Source organism: Notolepis coatsorum (assembly GCF_963971535.1).
Source record: "Notolepis coatsorum genome assembly, chromosome: 14".
Lineage (NCBI taxonomy): Eukaryota > Metazoa > Chordata > Actinopteri > Aulopiformes > Paralepididae > Notolepis > Notolepis coatsorum.
In genome coordinates, this window is record NC_140178.1 from 751,394 (window position 1) to 771,959 (window position 20,566).

Below are 20,566 nucleotides of genomic sequence, written 5' to 3' on the forward strand. Positions count from 1 at the left end.
CCTCTCTCCTCTCTCTCTCTCTCCCCCCCCCTCTCTCTCCCCCCTCTCTCTCTCTCTCCCCCCCCTCTCCCCCCTCTCTCTCTCCCCCCCCCCTCTCCCCCCTCTCTCCCCCCCCCCTCTCTCCCCCCTCTCTCTCTCTCTCTCTCTCTCTCACTCTCCCCCCCCCCTCTCTCTCTCTCTCCCCCCCCCCCTCTCTCTCTCCTCTCTTCTCTCTCTCTCTCTCTCCCCCCCTCTCTCCCCCCCCCCTCCCTCTCTCTCCCCCCCTCTCTCTCTCCCCTCCCCCCCCTCTCCCCCCCCCTCTCCCCCCTCTCTCTCTAGATAAGCCTGTCATCAACACCACCCAGCTCCAGCTGAAGGTCCCGGTGTTCAGGGGTTACCCTCAGGAGTTGGTGTGTGAGGCTGAAGGGCAGCCGCCTCCGTGGATCCAGTGGATCTACGACTCGGACAAGGTGGTCCGTCTGTCTGGAGGGAACCTCACGGTCTACGAGTCGGGCTTCTACACCTGCAGCGCCACCAACGCCGTGGCCTCCAGCTCCCGGGTGGTCCAGGTGATTCTGACAGGTAACGGGGAACATGGCGTCTAAATCTGTTTCACTGAATAAAATGTCCCGTTTGGGAAAACTGGATCCACTGACGCTTGGAAGTAAACTCACCAGATCACAACAGAGAGCCTTTAAACATTGGTTCAGTTTGGGGGGCGGCTGGGTGGCGCAGCGGACTAAGCGCTTGTCACTAACGCGAGAGACACTGGTATCGAATCCGGCTGTCGGCGTTGCCTCCGGCTTGGCCGGCCATCATACTAACTCGATTGGCAGAGTCAGCGGGAGTCTGGTCGTTGTAAACAGCGACTCCTACAGGTCGGTCAGGGCGCCTGCACAGCGAGGGAGGGAGATGGTGAGGGTAGTGTGACCTCCCACACGTTACACCTCACCAATGAGAGTCCACGCTGCGAAAAGATGCTGCTGGCTGTCTCCTATGTCTCGGAGGAAGCATCTGCTAGACTTCAGGGCTCCCTAGACTGACCAGTGGGGGGCACATGCGAGCAACAACCAGGAAGGGGAGGGGGGAATTGGCATAACGACTCAATTGGGATGGGAGAAAAACACAGAAATACAGGAGGAGAAACAATGAAAAAGAAATAAAAAAATGTGTTCAATTTGTTCAAAACCTTTTATTTTCTCTTGCAGTGAGATTTGAGATTTGAGAGGTGGCGAATGATTATCCAATGACGCATGTAGTGTGCAACTTTAATGTATTACCTATTAACCCTGCGAGTGGATGATTATCACATGTCTCATAGCATTCAAGCAAAGCTTCTCTGCTGTCAGCTTCACGTCTCGCTTCTTATTGCTTCAGTATTTCCCTTTCTCTGTGTTCTCTGGGTGGCAAACTAAACGGTCAACCCTCTGTGGTGTCCCCTCTCCTTCACGCTCTCTCTGCTCCTTCCTCTTCCTCTTCCTCTAGCCGACACACTGGTGGCCGTTAGTGGCCTGAGGTAGAGTCTGGTGATCTGAAGGTCAGGGTTAGACAGTGTCTCGAGTTTCTCATGTTTATTAGGTGTCATACAAAAATACAGAATACTTTTATATGAAATGCTTTTTTCTGTTCTGCTCGTGAGAGCGTGATAGATACAAATAGATAAGTATAAAATAGAAAGTCAAAAGTACATAAACAAATGTAAACAAAAGTGTTCAATATACATATATACAATATACAATAGATTAGAAGAAAAATTAGTAACTGAGTTGCAATACAGTATACAGTACAATGCAGAACTGGGATGAGGTACAACTTAGGGTGCAATGAGGTATGAGTTGTAGTGCAAATCTCTTTACCAATAAATATAAAGTGTGTTAAAGTGTCTAAAGTGGGTGAAGTGGGTGCTACAGTGAGTTGTTTATTTAAAGTGCGTGTGGATGTGTGTGCTGTGAGTGTATTTGATAGTTTGTTACATAGTGTTATTGTCGTTGAGCATCCTGATGGCCTGGGGATAGAAGCTCCTTCTGAGTCTCTCTGTGCTTGCCATGAGACTCCGGTATCGCTTGCCTGACCGCAGCAGTTCAAAGAGGCAGTAAGGTGGAGGTAGAGTCTGGTAATCAGAAGGTTAGAGTTAGACAGTGTCTCAGGAGGTAGAGTCTGGTAATCAGAAGGTTAGGGTTAGACAGTGTCTCAGGAGGTAGAGTCTGGTAATCAGAAGGTTAGGGTTAGACAGTGTCTCAGGAGGTAGAGTCTGGTAATCAGAAGGTTAGGGTTAGACAGTGTCTCAGGAGGTAGAGTCTGGTAATCAGAAGGTTAGAGTTAGACAGTGTCTCAGGAGGTAGAGTCTGGTAATCAGAAGGTTAGTGTTAGACAGTGTCTCAGGAGGTAGAGTCTGGTAATCAGAAGGTTAGAGTTAGACAGTGTCTCAGGAGGTAGAGTCTGGTAATCAGAAGGTTAGAGTTAGACAGTGTCTCAGGAGGTAGAGTCTGGTAATCAGAAGGTTAGAGTTAGACAGTGTCTCAGGAGGTAGAGTCTGGTAATCAGAAGGTTAGAGTTAGACAGTGTCTCAGGAGGTAGAGTCTGGTAATCAGAAGGTTAGAGTTAGACAGTGTCTCAGGAGGTAGAGTCTGGTAATCAGAAGGTTAGAGTTAGACAGTGTCTCAGGAGGTAGAGTCTGGTCATCTGGTAATCAGAAGGTTAGGGTTAGACAGTGTCTCAGGAGGTAGAGTCTGGTAATCAGAAGGTTAGAGTTAGACAGTGTCTCAGGAGGTAGAGTCTGGTCATCTGGTAATCAGAAGGTTAGGGTTAGACAGTGTCTCAGGAGGTAGAGTCTGGTAATCAGAAGGTTAGTGTTAGACAGTGTCTCAGGAGGTAGAGTCTGGTAATCAGAAGGTTAGAGTTAGACAGTGTCTCAGGAGGTAGAGTCTGGTAATCAGAAGGTTAGAGTTAGACAGTGTCTCAGGAGGTAGAGAGGTCGTCTGGTAATCAGAAGGTTAGGGTTAGACAGTGTCTCAGGAGGTAGAGTCTGGTAATCAGAAGGTTAGTGTTAGACAGTGTCTCAGGAGGTAGAGTCTGGTAATCAGAAGGTTAGTGTTAGACAGTGTCTCAGGAGGTAGAGTCTGGTAATCAGAAGGTTAGGGTTAGACAGTGTCTCAGGAGGTAGAGTCTGGTAATCAGAAGGTTAGAGTTAGACAGTGTCTCAGGAGGTAGAGAGGTCGTCTGGTAATCAGAAGGTTAGGGTTAGACAGTGTCTCAGGAGGTAGAGTCTGGTAATCAGAAGGTTAGTGTTAGACAGTGTCTCAGGAGGTAGAGTCTGGTAATCAGAAGGTTAGGGTTAGACAGTGTCTCAGGAGGTAGAGTCTGGTAATCAGAAGGTTAGGGTTAGACAGTGTCTCAGGAGGTAGACTCTGGTAATCAGAAGGTTAGAGTTAGACAGTGTCTCAGGAGGTAGAGTCTGGTAATCAGAAGGTTAGAGTTAGACAGTGTCTCAGGAGGTAGAGTCTGGTAATCAGAAGGTTAGTGTTAGACAGTGTCTCAGGAGGTAGAGTCTGGTAATCAGAAGGTTAGAGTTAGACAGTGTCTCAGGAGGTAGAGTCTGGTAATCAGAAGGTTAGGGTTAGACAGTGTCTCAGGAGGTAGAGTCTGGTAATCAGAAGGTTAGGGTTAGACAGTGTCTCAGGAGGTAGAGTCTGGTAATCAGAAGGTTAGAGTTAGACAGTGTCTCAGGAGGTAGAGTCTGGTAATCAGAAGGTTAGGGTTAGACAGTGTCTCAGGAGGTAGAGTCTGGTAATCAGAAGGTTAGGGTTAGACAGTGTCTCAGGAGGTAGAGTCTGGTAATCAGAAGGTTAGAGTTAGACAGTGTCTCAGGAGGTAGAGTCTGGTAATCAGAAGGTTAGGGTTAGACAGTGTCTCAGGAGGTAGAGTCTGGTAATCAGAAGGTTAGGGTTAGACAGTGTCTCAGGAGGTAGAGTCTGGTAATCAGAAGGTTAGGGTTAGACAGTGTCTCAGGAGGTAGAGTCTGGTAATCAGAAGGTTAGGGTTAGACAGTGTCTCAGGAGGTAGAGTCTGGTCATCAGAAGGTTAGAGTTAGACAGTGTCTTCATTAACCGGTTGTGTGTTTCTGTCTCCTCTCGCCACAGAGGACTACCTGCCCCTCATAGCGGGCTTCATTAACCCGTTGTGTGTTTCTGTCTCCTCTCGCCACAGAGGACCACCTGCCCCTCATAGCGGGCTTCATTAACCCGTTGTGTGTTTCTGTCTCCTCTCGCCACAGAGGACTACCTGCCCCTCATAGCGGGCTTCATTAACCCGTTGTGTGTTTCTGTCTCCTCTCGCCACAGAGGACTACCTGCCCCTCATAGCGGGCTTCGTCGCCGTCACAGTAGTGGTCATCTCGGTCATCTTCGTCTTCATCTACTCGATCTACTACAAGAACACTAAGATGAGACGTTACAGTCTCAAGAACCCCAAACTCAGCACCCTGAGCGGCAACGTAGCTCATAACGGCTGGGACACGCCCCTCCCCATGACCAAGCTGTCATAGCTCCGGCTGGGACACGCCCCTCCCCATGACCAAGCTGTCATAGCTCCTCCCGTAGTGGACCTGCCACTCTGAACCGGCTGGGACACGCCCCTCCCCATGACCACGCTGTCATAGCTCCCGTAGTGGACCTGCCACTCTGAACCGGCTGGGACACGCCCCTCCCCGTGACCAAGCTGTCATAGCTCCTCCCGTAGTGGACCTGCCACTCTGAACCGGCTGGGACACGCCCCTCCCCGTGACCAAGCTGTCATAGCTCCCGGGAACATCCCCTTCTTGGCCACCAGGGGGAGTGAAGTCGAGGGGCTGAACACCTTGCAAGTCAGCCGGCTGACTCTGGACTTGATCCTGAACCATTTTGGGAATGATCTCTTTGCAAGCCTTTTGATACTTGATATGCACTGTGATGTTGTGGCGTCGATGTTGTAGATTCATGTTTTACAGACGGGTTTGAGTGGAACGCTCGCTGCTGCTGCTGCTGTGTGACTCCGGTTGACTTCCTGTGTGACTCCGGTTGACTTCCTGTGTGACTCCGGTTGACTTCCTGTGTGACTCCGGTTGACTTCCTGTGTGACTCCGGTTGACTTCCTGTGTGACTCCGGTTGACTTCCTGTGTGACTCCGGTTGACTTCCTGTGTGACTCCGGTTGACTTCCTGTGTGACTCCGGTTGACTTCCTGTACGTTCCGCTGCTGTAAACATGAAAACATGGCCGAGATGTGAACAACAGTTAGAATAGAATTTGGCTTAAAAACAAAACAAAAAGAAAAACACTCCTGTAATCCTATAGTTAATACTCTCTGAAATCCCAAAGTCATTGTTGGCTCGACATGCTTATCAACGATAGTCGATCATGACAGAGCTGACTCTTTGGCTGTCGTGACGACTAACTGGACGTCACCTGCAGTCGGTTCTAAAACGCAACGTTTGTGTCGTTGTTGTCAAGTTCAGGGATGGGCATTCATTTTCCAATATTCAAATAGTTGTTCAATTATAAAAAAAAAAAACCTACACTGTGTTGAGAGGGAACCCTGTTGACTGTTAGCTAATCAGGCGGCATAACAGGTTAACAGCTGGGGAACAGAAGAGAGAGATGAAGACAGAGAGACTGGAGACGATACATGGGAGTAATGTTTTATACGTTTGGCCTGTTGGTTCACTAAGTTCACACATTTCAAACATCGACGATGAAACTTTCTGAATGAATGCTGGAAATAACGTTAGTATCTATCTAGTTAGTAACGTTAGTATCTAGTTAGTAACGTTAGTATCTATAGTTAGTAACGTTAGTATCTATAGTTAGTAACGTTAGTATCTATAGTTAGTAACGTTAGTATCTAGTTAGTAACGTTAGTATCTATAGTTAGTAACGTTAGTATCTATAGTTAGTAACGTTAGTATCTATAGTTAGTAACGTTAGTATCTAGTTAGTAACGTTAGTATCTAGTTAGTAACGTTAGTATCTAGTTAGTAACGTTAGTATCTAGTTAGTAACGTTAGTATCTACACTAAAGTATCTAGCTGTTAACAACGACAGCAGCCAGCTACCTCGCTTGTTTGATTATCTCACGTTCGCTATTAAATAAAAACATAGTCATAGTTATTATGTTATAATAGTATAACATTGGTATAGGTATATACTGTAGCAGTTTTTTAGCAGGTATATAGCAGTTATTTCCATACCTAGTCAAATTGAAAGCATCTATTGAACAACCTGAGTATGAAGTCCGACAGGCTCAGGCTCTCTCTACTAACGGCAGACTAGTCACTGGAGAAGACAAGAGGAGATCACAGAGGGCTTCCTCGGGAGATTAAAGTCTAAAGTCCTCTCATCTCATAAGCACAATGGGAATCTAGTATAATTATGAATGTCTTTGTCTTCTCTGGTCTGATCTTCTTCATCCCGGATCCTTGTCTTGGGGGGGGGGGGGGGATCTTGTGATCTCGGCTGATCAGAGACCCCTGCCAACGTGAACACAAGCTGCCCTGTTTCCCTCTCATGTCTCCTTCCTTTGTCGTGCAGCCGACCTTGTGCCTTATCTCTGGGCTTGTCTGCTCGTCAAGTCACTGAAGCAATCATCCCTTCATCCCCACTGTCTGTAGCTTACTCACTCACTCTCTCTCTCTCACTCACTCTCTCTCTCTCACTCACTCTCTCACTCACTCTCTCACTCACTCACTCTCTCACTGACTCTCTCTCTGTGTTCTGCCATCTTGAGTACCCGGCCTGCCTCCTTCTCACACGTCCTGTGCTTCACTGTTTGTTGTGTCACTGAGGTGGAGTGGGGGGGGGGGGGGTGGTTGCCCAAAACAGTGGCAGCTGGCAGCATACTACTAGTATTCTGGATAAGAAGAATCTCAATACATGATGTCGTTTGTAAAACCTTGTATTTATTTATGAAAAACACTATTGGAATATAGCCCATGGTGGACATTGGACTGCAGGGAGAGGCTTCTTAGGTCAAATGAATGTGTGTGTTTGGCTTCACTTCTGTAAGTGTTTTAATGGCTGTTTCCAAAGCTGAGTTCAAGCCTTTTTAAATCCTTACTCACTGGTGTGCGGCTCTTTGGAGGACCTTGTGAATACTGCTGTAAATAATCTTTCAACTATTTGGTGTAAAACAGTATTTTAATATAAAAAAGTTGGCCTTTTGATGATGACTCACTGTGTTACTGGAAAATATAATGGAAATAGAAACATTCATTCGTTAATTCAATAAAAATAAAAAGTTTGACGAAGACGAAAGTGGCCCAAATCTGATTTATTTGTGCTCACATGACGTGGCTCAGATATGAACAGTGAAAACAGCACAAATCACATGGAATGTTAGCTGCATGGTCTCCGCTGCAAATCAACTTATAAATTAAACCATAAACTGGGACTGCAGTGTGTCCTCCGTGTTCACGACCGTGTCATCGTTGGTGTTCATTGCGCATGCGGGTAGATTCTGGAGCGATGACCGGTTCGCGTCTATTCTTAACCCAAACGGTTCATGCGTTTTGCGAATCTGATTGGCCACTGACGCTTCTGGTCATGTGACATGTGCGCCCAATCGCGTGACGCGCCCATTTCCGCCTCGACCAACAGCAAACCCCAACTCTAACCCTAACCGTTCTATCGCCCTGCTCTAAGACAAACTCTAACCCTAACCGTTCTATCGCCCTGCTCTAAGACAAACTCTAACCCTAACCGTTCTATCGCCACGCTCTAAGACAAACTCTAACCTTAACCGTTCTATCGCCACGCTCTAAGACAAACTCTAACCCTAACCGTTCTATCGCCACGCTCTAAGACAAACTCTAACCCTAACCGTTCTATCGCCCTGCTCTAAGACAAACTCTAACCCTAACCGTTCTATCGCCCTGCTCTAAGACAAACTCTAACCCTAACCGTTCTATCGCCCTGCTCTAAGACAAACTCTAACCCTAACCGTTCTATCGCCCTGCTCTAAGACAAACTCTAACCCTAACCGTTCTATCGCCCTGCTCTAAGACAAACTCTAACCCTAACCGTTCTATCGCCCTGCTCTAAGACAAACTCTAACCCTAACCGTTCAGTCGCCCTGCTCTAAGACAAACTCTAACCCTAACCGTTCTATCGCCCTGCTCTAAGACAAACTCTAACCCTAACCGTTCTATCGCCACGCTCTAAGACAAACTCTAACCCTAACCGTTCTATCGCCCTGCTCTAAGACAAACTCTAACCCTAACCGTTCTATCGCCACGCTCTAAGACAAACTCTGACCTTAACCAACTTTGAAAGAGTGCCTATAAGCTTAACCGGGGAGAGAACTTGCCGTCACACGATTGGTGCAACCAGAAACATCAGTGGCCAATCAGAGCGCAAAACGGGAACGCGGAAGCATGAACCGCTTGGGTTAAGAATACAGGCAACCGGTTCACACTGACATCTGATACCTTTGATTGATTGATTGATTTATCGATTGAAAACTTTATTAACAGATTGCAGAATGGGTACAGTACAGTACAGCTCAATACATACACTTTACACATTACATGGGGGACCCTGATGTAAACAAGACGAAAGTCTTTCTCTGGTCTGCATCCCCTTAACAATTGTATGTATTGAGCTGTACTGTACCCATTCTGCAATCTGTTAATAAACTTTTCAATCAATCAATCAATCAATACATACAATTGTTAAGGGGATGCAGACCAGAGAAAGACTTTCATCTTGTTTACATCAGGGTCCCCCATTTTCAATTCACCATAGCTACAACCTGCAGACAAACAACAACAATTGAATGTGATAAATAAATAAATCGGAACTGGCCGTTAGAGCTGCATTGTGCTGCAACTGACTTGGGGACGGATTCTAACACGTCTGTCTGAGGTGTTTGTTGATCACTCTTCCTTCTAGAGAGGGAGGAGGGGGGGGGGTCAGGGTGTAGTGTAGCGAGATCTATTGAGTGTAGAGGAGGCGGAGGGAGGGAGGAGGAGGGGAGGAGGGGGGGGGGGAGGAGTGAGGGAGGAGGGGGTTCAGCAGACCGTCCCAGCGGGTGTCGTTCATTCTAAAGACTCTAAAGAATCTAAACCAAGACCAGCCCGCGGTGCAACTTTACTGCATCAGAGGAACAAGAAGACCGTGAAGAGAAACCCTTTCTCTCTGGACTCGTAAATTCACACGACTTTCGCTTCAAAATGTGGGAAACTCTTTTACTTTTGTTCGGTGGAATCATCGCATTAGCAGGTAAAGCTGTTTAAACAAGACGCGAGTCTTTCTCTGGTCTGCATCCCGTTAACAGCTGCGTGTATTGAGCCGCACTGTACTGTATTGTAATTTGTACCCATTCTGCAATCTGGTAATACAATGATCAATCAATCAATACATTGTGAACAACGATTAGCCAGTTACATTCAATCAATCAATCAAATGTATTTATATAGCACTTCTTCTTCTTTCGTGTAACGTCAGAGGTCCAACTCCGTATCTTGTAGCCATGCCCTTAACTCTGGTCCCACATCAAAGAGGCTGGCTTCCGAGGGTGGTTTGTATTACTAACTTATAGTTATATAGTGTAGTTAGAGTATTATTACTAACTTATAGTTATATAGTATATATATAGTTATCTGTTGTATGGTAACAACAGATGAGGTACTCAAAAAACTGAGCGCCCTCCAACCTAACAAGGCCACTGGCCATGACAACATCCCCTCCAAATTCCTCAGAGACTCAGCAGCCGCCATCACCCCAGTCATCACACACATAATAAACCTCTCCATAAAACAGGGACACGTCCCCAAGGACTTCAAAATTGCGAGAGTGACCCCTCTGCACAAAAAAGGCAGTAAATTAGACCCAGGCAACTACCGCCCTGTTTCTATCCTTACATCCATCTCGAAAGTCATGGAAAAAATAGTATACGAACAGGTCGAAAAATACCTTGCGGAAAAAAATCTAATCTACGAATTCCAATCTGGCTTCAGAACATCCCACTCCACTGACACATGCCTTCTCTATTTAAACGACCACATCAAACAAGAGGTGGACGCGGGCAAATACTGCGGCATGGTCATGCTGGACCTACAAAAGGCCTTCGACACTGTCAATCACACCATTCTGATTGACAAGCTAAAAGCAATTGGTTTTGATAGTTTATCAGTGAGCTGGATACAATCCTACCTGGAGGGGAGGGAACAGATGGTGGAGGTAAACGGTACTCTACCCCCCCCCCCCCCCTCACAGTGAGCTGTGGTGTTCCACAAGGAAGCATACTAGGTCCGCTACTGTTCCTAATTTATGCAAATGACATGTCGTCAGCTTGTGACTGCAACTTGTTCCTGTTTGCGGACGACTCAGCCCTGCTGGTCTCTGACAAGAACAAGTTACAGGTTGAAAAAACCCTCAGCTCAGAACTCGGCAAAATCTGCATATGGCTCGCTGATAACAAACTATCATTACACAAAACAGAGTCCATTCTCTTCGGTTCAAATAACAAACTCAGCAAGACCGACGGCTTCTCAGTTACAGTGGGTGACAATATTGTCACAAGGAAAGAAGATATTACCTACCTGGGTTCCATCCTAGAGGCAAATCTTTCCTGTGACAAAATGGCATCCAATGTAATAAAAAAAGTCAACCAACGAACTCGATTCTTGTACCGGATCTCCTCACTGGTAAACAAGAATACCCTGAAGACTCTAGCAGGAGCACTCATTCAAGGGTACTACGACTATGCTTGCACCTCATGGTACCAAAGCACCTCAAAGGCGCTAAAAACAAAATTACAAACATCTCAAAACAAACTGGTCAGACTACTGCTTGACCTTACTCCTAGAACCCACCTCACCCCTGCCCACTTTGACAACCTAGGATGGCTTAGAGTAGACGACAGAGTACAGCAACTTGCAATGGGCCTGGTCTACAAGATACACTACACGACCAAGGTACCCATGTACATGACAAAATACTTCCCAAAGGTCAGTGAATACCACGATCACAACACCAGAGGGAGTTCCACAAATCATGTTAAACCCAGATTCGGCTCAAACAAGGGACTAAACACGTTTCGCAATTATGCCACATCAATGTGGAACGCCCTACCCACAGCTGTAAAGGAATGTGAATCACTACCCACTTTCAAAAACACTCTCAAAAAACACCTACGGGAGACTGCAACTCGAAACTGGCCCCTGTAAATGTCATAACCCAACCCCCTCCAATGTACAGTAAATTACCAAGTATGGTCTTGTCAATAATCCAATGTACAGTGTTTGTTTGTACAGGTGTACAGTGTCCCCCACCCACCCCTCCTACCCAACCCCCCCCCCCACTCCTACCCAACCCCCCCCCCACCCATCCACCTCCAATGTACAGTCCCCCCCCACCCCCACCTACCCAATCCAATGTACAGTTTCTACGTCTAATGTATATACTCTTTTCTTTCTGGACTCTTTTTGTATCACAAACAGTACTGTAACTGCAAATCTGGTATGTCATAAATGTATAGATGTAGCAGTACTGTCTATCGGTATGTCATGTATGTCACATATGTTACGATGAATTGAAAATGGGGGACCCTGATGTAAACAAGACGAAAGTCTTTCTCTGGTCTGCATCCCCTTAACAATTGTATGTATTGAGCTGTACTGTACTGTACCCATTCTGCAATCTGTTAATAAAGTTTTCAATCAATCAATCAATCAATATAGTGTAGTTACAGTGTTATTACTAACTTATAGTTATATAGTGTAGTTACAGTGTTATTACTAACTTATAGTTATATAGTGTAGTTACAGTGTTATCACTAACGTATAGTTATATAGTGTAGTTACAGTGTTATTAGTGCAGCCTAACTTATAGTTATATAGTGTAGTTACAGTAAGTACTGCAGTGTAGTCAAACGTGTTTGATGATCTAGTTACTATTTAATAATTTAATTACAGCACTATGTTATCAATACACATTTATAAAACAAGGCATATTTAGCCAAAATATGTTGCCAGAACATAATTTTTTAAATATATATATATATTTTTTACTTGCCAATGCGAACTGTCACCCAACCACGACCCCACTTTGGGTCGCGACCCGTAGTTTGAGAACCGGTGATCTAGTAGTATCTACATTTTCCTTTTTTTTTTATTATTATTATCTTTTCCTCCTTTCTTTTTCTGTTTTTCTCCCCTCCCAATGTTAGTCGTTATGCCAATTCCCAATCCCCTTCCTGGTCGTTGCGCACTCTACCCCCTACCGTCGGTCTGGGAGGGCGGAGACTATCACATGCTTCCTCCGACACATGTGTACCCAGCCCACCGCTTCTTTTCACCTGGCAGCGCGGACTCTCACTGGGAGAGTGTAACGTGTGGAAGGTCACACTACCTCCCCCAGATCCTTCCCTCGCTGTGCAGGCGCCCCGACCGAACTGTAGGAGTCGCTGTTTACAACGACCAGGACCCACCTCACCGGGTTTCCCACCCGCTGACTCTGCCAATCGTGTTAGTATGGACGGTCGGCCAACCCGGAGGCACCACAGCTGGATTCGATCTCACTGTCTCTGTGGTGGTAGACAGACGCTTAGTCCACTGCGCTACCCGGCCGCCCTACATTTTACTTTCTTCTTTATGATTTGTTTTGCCATGTTTTACCGGTGAACCCATATCTCTAATTCCAAATATAGGCCTAGATGCTTGTATGTCCGTGGTAATAAAGGAGAAGTATGTCTTTGTGAAACTGTGAGGTTCCTTGTAAACTAACCTCGTTCCCAGTTTTATCTCCGTGAGACGAAGCCTGGTAAAGAACTACGGCCCAAAGTGTGTGTGGGGTAGAATGTCCGGTGTGTGTACTTCCTGTCGGCAAACAAGCTAGAACACGCGTCCCGGTCATGTAGTAACTTCTTCAGGCAAAGCCGTTGCAGTGGCTTAAACGAGGAAATATTGTGCACTTCACACATTTCTATAATTGTTTTGTCGAAACCGGAAAGCCTGTAGCCGGTACTTCCTGTACTTCCGTTTAGACATTTTAGGAGGCATATCTTTACCAGCCTAGAGAACCGGTGATCTAGTTAGTATCTACATTTTCCTTTCTTTTTTATGATTAGTTTTGCCATGTCTTACCGGAGGTGGGGAGCTGGGAGCAGGAGACACGCCCCCTCCAGGAGACACGCCCCCTCCAACCTGTTGCATGCTGGGAGCAGGAGACACGCCCCCTCCAGGAGCCACGCCCCCAACAACCTGTTGCATTCAAGCTAGAGAGCAGGAAAAACATGGACGCTCGCTAAACCTTTTGGGCAGTTTGTCTTGCATACAGTTCACAGTTTACAACGACATATAGCCGGTATACTTACAGAAACAGCAAACAACATTTACGTTCACCGGTGGTTGAGATATCATACCCGAGTGTGCGACTAGGAACGCCGATATTCTGTTTTATTAGTTTTTTGCTAGTCGGAAGTCGGAATTTTTTTATCTCCCGAGTTATAATCGAACACGATAACAGCATTAACGTTTATACGATGTGAGCGGCCGGGGGCTCGAGCCGGGGGTTCAGACCAGGAACAACGAGTTGACGCGTCGTTTAATTCCATTTGTCCTCGTAGGAAGTGAGACTTTCCAACGTCAGCGTCTGCATGACGTGAGTGAGCGGCCGGGTCCACATGTTGTCAGCTTACCATCATAATGCATTTATTTCACCCTGGGGCCACAATGGCTAGGTAGGTAGAGCAGTCGTCTGGTAATCCCAGGTTCCCGGTTCAATTCCCGCCCCTCCCGGGCAGCGTGTCGATGTGTCCTTGAGCAAGACACTTAACCCCTAACTGCTCCCGATGAGCAGGTCGGCACCTTGCACGGTCGCCTCCGTATTGTATGGTAACTCAGTTACTTCTATTCTGCATCGAACATTGTACATATGTCTATACTGAACACTGTGACCTCTATTTTTACTTCTATTTTACATGCTATTGTGGGATCGCAAGAAAGGATGAAACGGGAGACGGTAGTCGAGTCTTTCCTTTACTTCCCAACATAAATTACATACATCAAACTAGGGCTGGGCGATATGGAAAAAAATCATATCGCGATAACGATATGATAATTTTATTTTATTTCTCGATATCGATAATTATCGAATTGTTATAAGTATAAAAAAAAAAAAAAAATCTTTTTTTTTAACAACAGATGTATGTTTATTTTGCAGCAATTCTTTGTCGTTGCCGCCATCTTTAGTGTTACATCCCCTCACACTCCAGTTCTCAGGCTGCAGCTGGTTTAAAAGCTAAAGTAAACCGGCTTCTCTGCTGGCTGTGGCTCCAGAGGAGTTGAACAGTTCTGGCTCTGCTAGTTTATTTTCGATCTTTTGGCGCTTTTTTGGTGGACAAACCACCGCACATGTGCACTGTGACTTGTGACTGGAGTCTAGTTCTGCTAGCACACATAGCCTACTGTGTACAGACGGTTTCAAACTGTATTTTAAATTAGAAAGCAAACAAAATAAATGGACGAGAAAAAGAAATCTGAATTTGGTCAGTATTGTCATTTGGACAAGCAAAGCCATTACTTTAAGTTGCAGGCAAGAAAGACAAGTCTGTCCACTGTCTCTGGTTTTAAAGCTGCTCTGTTGCAGGTAAAAAAAAAAAAAAAAAAAAAAAAAACGATTTTTCGATTTTTTTTTTTATTCCGATATTCGATATCGATTATTAAAATATATCGCGATATTTATCGTTATCGTTATATCGCCCAGCCCTACATCAAACAGAGTGCAGAGGCGTTTAACGTTACTACTTCAAAGTGACAGCAGCCAGCTGACAGCTGACAGGTGACCTAATATACGTCACCAAATACCCACACCGTTCCCAGAATCCCCAGGCTTAAAGGAGCATTCCTCTGCTCCTCAAGTCCAGTGAATGTCTGCACCAATTGTGCGTGATAAGTGTCACCACACTATACTATTTTATTTCATACTTATCTTGTCTAGCACAGTCTCTGGAGCGTAACAGTGAGAAGCATTTTGTATAAAAGTATTCTGTACTTCTGTATGACAACTAATAAAGAAACTTGAAACTTGAACATGTGAGTGTGTGAGTGTCTGAGTGAACGGGTCAAATGTGAGGAACAAGGTTGTAAAGCGCTTTGGATAAAAAACGTTATATAAATGCTGCCATTGACCATTTGATACGTTATCGTTGAATCTGTAGGTCGGCCTGCGACGGCTTCCTGCACCAAGGACACCATCGTGATGAGCCCCCCCCGCGTGGTGGTCCGGTACGGAGACTCGGTGTCGGTCACCTGCAGCAAGTCGCTCGCGGGCGTCGGCATGGGCTGGGAGGCAACGCACGGGGGCACCAAGCTGGAGATGGGTGTGAACCTGGTCACCTGGGCGGTGGCCGCTCTGACCGTCTGGACCATCAGTCCGCTATGTTACGTTACCTTCTCTGATGACCAGTGTTCAGAAAGGCTACCGGTCACCGTCTACAGTGAGTCTACCTCTTCATCTGAACTCTGACCCTAACCCTAACCCAGTCCCTCCACTCTGCAGTAAACAGCCATCACTGATATAGAGTGTCTGGTCAGTAACATGGGTCTCCCAGTCCCTCCACTCTGCAGTAAACAGTCATCACTGATATAGAGTGTCTGGTCAGTAACATGGGTCTCCCAGTCCCTCCACTCTGCAGTAAACAGTCATCACTGATACAGAGTGTCTGGTCAGTAACATGGGTCTCCCAGTCCCTCCACTCTGCAGTAAACAGCCATCACTGATATAGAGTGTCTGGTCAGTAACATGGGTCTCCCAGTCCCTCCACTCTGCAGTAAACAGTCATCACTGATATAGTGTCTGGTCAGTAACATGGGTCTCTCAGTCCCTCCACTCTGCAGTAAACAGTCATCACTGATATAGAGTGTCTGGTCAGTAACATGGGTCTCCCAGTCCCTCCACTCTGCAGTAAACAGTCATCACTGATATAGAGTGTCTGGTCAGTAACATGGGTCTCTCAGTCCCTCCACTCTGCAGTAAACAGTCATCACTGATATAGAGTGTCTGGTCAGTAACATGGGTCTCTCAGTCCCTCCACTCTGCAGTAAACAGCCATCACTGATACAGAGTGTCTGGTCAGTAACATGGGTCTCCCAGTCCCTCCACTCTGCAGTAAACAGCCATCACTGATATAGAGTGTCTGGTCAGTAACATGGGTCTCTCAGTCCCTCCACTCTGCAGTAAACAGTCATCACTGATATAGAGTGTCTGGTCAGTAACATGGGTCTCCCAGTCCCTCCACTCTGCAGTAAACAGTCATCACTGATATAGAGTGTCTGGTCAGTAACATGGGTCTCCCAGTCCCTCCACTCTGCAGTAAACAGTCATCACTGATATAGAGTGTCTGGTCAGTAACATGGGTCTCCCAGTCCCTCCACTCTGCAGTAAACAGACATCACTGATATAGTGTCTGGTCAGTAACATGGGTCTCCCAGTCCCTCCACTCTGCAGTAAACAGTCATCACTGATATAGAGTGTCTGGTCAGTAACATGGGTCTCCCAGTCCCTCCACTCTGCAGTAAACAGTCATCACTGATATAGAGTGTCTGGTCAGTAACATGGGTCTCCCAGTCCCTCCACTCTGCAGTAAACAGTCATCACTGATATAGAGTGTCTGGTCAGTAACATGGGTCTCCCATTCCCTCCACTCTGCAGTAAACAGTCATCACTGATATATAGTGTCTGGTCAGTAACATGGGTCTCCCAGTCCCTCCACTCTGCAGTAAACAGTCATCACTGATATAGAGTGTCTGGTCAGTAACATGGGTCTCTCAGTCCCTCCACTCTGCAGTAAACAGTCATCACTGATATAGTGTGTCTGGTCAGTAACATGGGTCTCCCAGTCCCTCCACTCTGCAGTAAACAGTCATCACTGATATAGAGTGTCTGGTCAGTAACATGGGTCTCTCAGTCCCTCCACTCTGCAGTAAACAGTCATCACTGATATAGAGTGTCTGGTCAGTAACATGGGTCTCCCAGTCCCTCCACTCTGCAGTAAACAGCCATCACTGATATAGAGTGTCTGGTCAGTAACATGGGTCTCCCAGTCCCTCCACTCTGCAGTAAACAGTCATCACTGATATAGAGTGTCTGGTCAGTAACATGGGTCTCCCAGTCCCTCCACTCTGCAGTAAACAGCCATCACTGATATAGAGTGTCTGGTCAGTAACATGGGTCTCTCAGTCCCTCCACTCTGCAGTAAACAGCCATCACTGATATAGAGTGTCTGGTCAGTAACACGGGTCTCTCAGTCCCTCCACTCTGCAGTAAACAGCCATCACTGATATAGAGTGTCTGGTCAGTAACATGGGTCTCCCAGTCCCTCCACTCTGCAGTAAACAGTCATCACTGATATAGAGTGTCTGGTCAGTAACATGGGTCTCCCAGTCCCTCCACTCTGCAGTAAACAGTCATCACTGATATAGAGTGTCTGGTCAGTAACATGGGTCTCCCAGTCCCTCCACTCTGCAGTAAACAGCCATCACTGATATAGAGTGTCTGGTCAGTAACATGGGTCTCCCAGTCCCTCCACTTTGCAGTAAACAGTCATCACTGATATAGAGTGTCTGGTCAGTAACATGGGTCTCCCAGTCCCTCCACTCTGCAGTAAACAGCCATCACTGATACAGAGTGTCTGGTCAGTAACATGGGTCTCTGACCAGACACTATACTATAGCAGGGATGGCTGTCAGAGTGTAGAGCTATTATTCTAACTTGTAGACCACTTGAAACATGAAAATGACTTTTATTACCTAAAGTTTAATCTAACAATTCACTTATTCAATATCTGAAATGAAATGGGGGAAAAAAACAACCACCTTCGTACTGTCTTCTACTATCATGCACTCTTCCACTAATTAATCTTCCTTGTCTATATTACTACCTACTGTACTAATATGTACTCATCACTGCAGCACCCAGGTTTCAACACTGTTTGATGAACATTGTTACTCAGCTGATAGAGTTGTACCCTTCCTTCCTGATGACTTGTCGTACAGAACTTGTAAGTCGCTTTGGATAAAAGCGTTTCAGCTAAATGACTAAATGCATGTTTAGGTGTAACTGGTTTCCATCATGTTTTGTTTTATTTTCATCAAATCTTTTTTTTCTTTTCTTTTTTTTACATAACATATAACACATACATACAATACAATACATAACAATAACACAATAATAAATAATATAAAGAATAAATGAAGGAGTAAATAAAATAAAAAATATATAATAATAATAATAATAATAATAATTAACAGATCAACAGACAATAACAATAACATTTGTGGTCACAAGACAAGATAGATTTTGTTATCTATTCTATTTTATTCTATTATTATTTGTATTTTTTGCACAATCAAGGCGGGCATGGCCACCTTCATTTCACTACATGTCTTGTGTCTGTATGTGACGAATAAACCTCTTGAATCTTGAAAGAGAACAGGGCAAATTATAATTTATATATATAATTATAAAAAGAAAAATATATGTAATAAATGTTTTCATCATGTTTGTCGACAGAGATGCCAGACAGCGTGTCCCTGTTGTCGAGCCCCGCCGAGTCGAGCCCCCCCGCGTGGTCGAGCCCCCCCGGGCCCATGGTGGAGGGCAGACGGTACCAGCTGCGCTGTGCCATCCTCAGCGTGGCCCCGGTGCACACCCTCACGGTCACCTGGGTCCAGGGGGGCCACGTCCTGCGGGTGGAGTCCAACTACACCCAGAGCTGGACCCCCATGGACGTGTCCCCCTCCCTCTCCTTCGCCCCCCGCAGAGAGGACGACGGGGCGCAGATCCTCTGTCGGACGCAGCTGGACCTGGGCCCCGCGGGCCCCCACCCCCTCCCCGTGATGTCATCAGAGCCCCACCGTCTGACTGTGCACTGTGAGTTCATCTGACGAGTTCCTCTGACTGTAGTTCCTCTGACGAGTTCCTCTGACTGTAGTTCATCTGACTGTAGTTCATCTGACTGTAGTTCATCTGACTGTAGTTCATCTGACTGTAGTTCCTCTCTGACTGTAGTTCCTCTGACTGTAGTTCATCTGACTGTAGTTCATCTGACTGTAGTTCCTCTGACTGTAGTTCCTCTGACTGTAGTTCCTCTGACTGTAGTTCCTCTGACTGTAGTTCATCTGACGAGTTCCTCTGACTGTAGTTCCTCTGACTGTAGTTCCTCTGACTGTAGTTCCTCTGACTGTAGTTCATCTGACTGTAGTTCCTCTCTGACTGTAGTTCCTCTGACTGTAGTTCCTCTGACTGTAGTTCCTCTGACTGTAGTTCCTCTGACTGTAGTTCCTCTGACTGTAGTTCATCTGACTGTAGTTCAGCTGACTGTAGTTCATCTGACTGTAGTTCCTCTGACTGTAGTTCATCTGACTGTAGTTCATCTGACTGTAGTTCATCTGACTGTAGTTCATCTGACTGTAGTTCATCTGACTGTAGTTCCTCTGACTGTAGTTCCTCTGACTGTAGTTCATCTGACTGTAGTTCATCTGACTGTAGTTCCTCTGACTGTAGTTCATCTGACTGTAGTTCATCTGACTAGTTCCTCTGACTGTAGTTCCTCTGACTGTAGTTCCTCTGACTGTAGTTCATCTGACTGTAGTTCATCTGACTGTAGTTCCTCTCTGACTGTAGTTCATCTGACTGTAGTTCCTCTGACTGTAGTTCCTCTGACTGTAGTTCCTCTGACTGTAGTTCCTCTGACTGTAGTTCATCTGACTGTAGTTCCTCTGACTGTAGTTCCTCTGACTGCAGTTCATCTGACTGTAGTTCCTCTGACTGTAGTTCCTCTGACTGTAGTTCATCTGACTGTAGTTCATCTGACTGTAGTTCCTCTGACTGTAGTCTGGTGAGAGCTTGGTGAGTCTGGTGAGAGCTTGGTGAGTCTGGTGAGAGCTTGGTGAGTCTGGTGAGAGCTTGGTGAGTCTGGTGAGAGCTTGGTGAGTCTGGTGAGAGCTTGGTGAGTCTGGTGAGAGCTTGGTGAGTCTGGTGAGAGCTTGGTGTGTCTGGTGAGAGCTTGGTGAGTCTGGTGAGAGCTTGGTGAGTCTGGTGAGAGCTTGGTGAGTCTGGTGAGAGCTTGGTGAGTCTGGTGAGAGCTTGGTGAGTCTGGTGAGAGCTTGGTGAGTCTGGTGAGAGCTTGGTGAGTCTGGTGAGAGCTTGGTGAGTCTGGTGAGAGCTTGGTGAGTCTGGTGAGAGCTTGGTGAGTCTGGTGAGAGCTTGGTGTGTCTGGTGAGAGCTTGGTGAGTCTGGTGAGAGCTTGGTGAGTCTGGTGAGAGCTTGGTGAGTCTGGTGAGAGCTTGGTGAGAGCTTGGTGAGTCTGGTGAGAGCTTGGTGAGTCTGGTGAGAGCTTGGTGAGTCTGGTGAGAGCTTGGTGAGTCTGGTGAGAGCTTGGTGAGTCTGGTGAGAGCTTGGTGAGTCTGGTGAGAGCTTGGTGAGTCTGGTGAGAGCTTGGTGTGTCTGGTGAGTCTGGTGAGTCTGGTGAGAGCTTGGTGAGTCTGGTGAGTCTGGTGAGAGCTTGGTGAGTCTGGTGAGAGCTTGGTGTGTCTGGTGAGAGCTTGGTGAGTC

The 20,566-nt window shown here is 46.3% G+C and overlaps 2 protein-coding genes across 2 annotated transcripts in view; both read left to right on the top strand.

Annotated features, from left to right (window-relative positions):
- icam3 (intercellular adhesion molecule 3) overlaps positions 1-6,783 on the top strand; it is a gene marked incomplete at its 5' end in the record, with an annotated part of 33,305 nt that extends 26,522 nt beyond the window's left edge. The window contains 2 exons of the mRNA XM_084328297.1: positions 319-561; positions 4,320-6,783. Coding sequence (XP_084184423.1) covers positions 319-561; positions 4,320-4,522 — 446 coding nt within the window. The 3' untranslated portion in view covers positions 4,523-6,783. The remainder of the gene's footprint in view (positions 1-318; positions 562-4,319) is intronic.
- Positions 6,784-9,049: 2,266 nt separating this feature from the next.
- The window catches only part of LOC311239852 (uncharacterized protein), a 46,489-nt gene continuing 34,972 nt past the window's right edge, over positions 9,050-20,566 (top strand). The window contains exons 1-3 of the mRNA XM_084328298.1: positions 9,050-9,229; positions 15,171-15,449; positions 18,524-18,883. Of these exons, the coding sequence (XP_084184424.1) occupies positions 9,181-9,229; positions 15,171-15,449; positions 18,524-18,883 (688 nt within the window). The 5' untranslated portion in view covers positions 9,050-9,180. The remainder of the gene's footprint in view (positions 9,230-15,170; positions 15,450-18,523; positions 18,884-20,566) is intronic.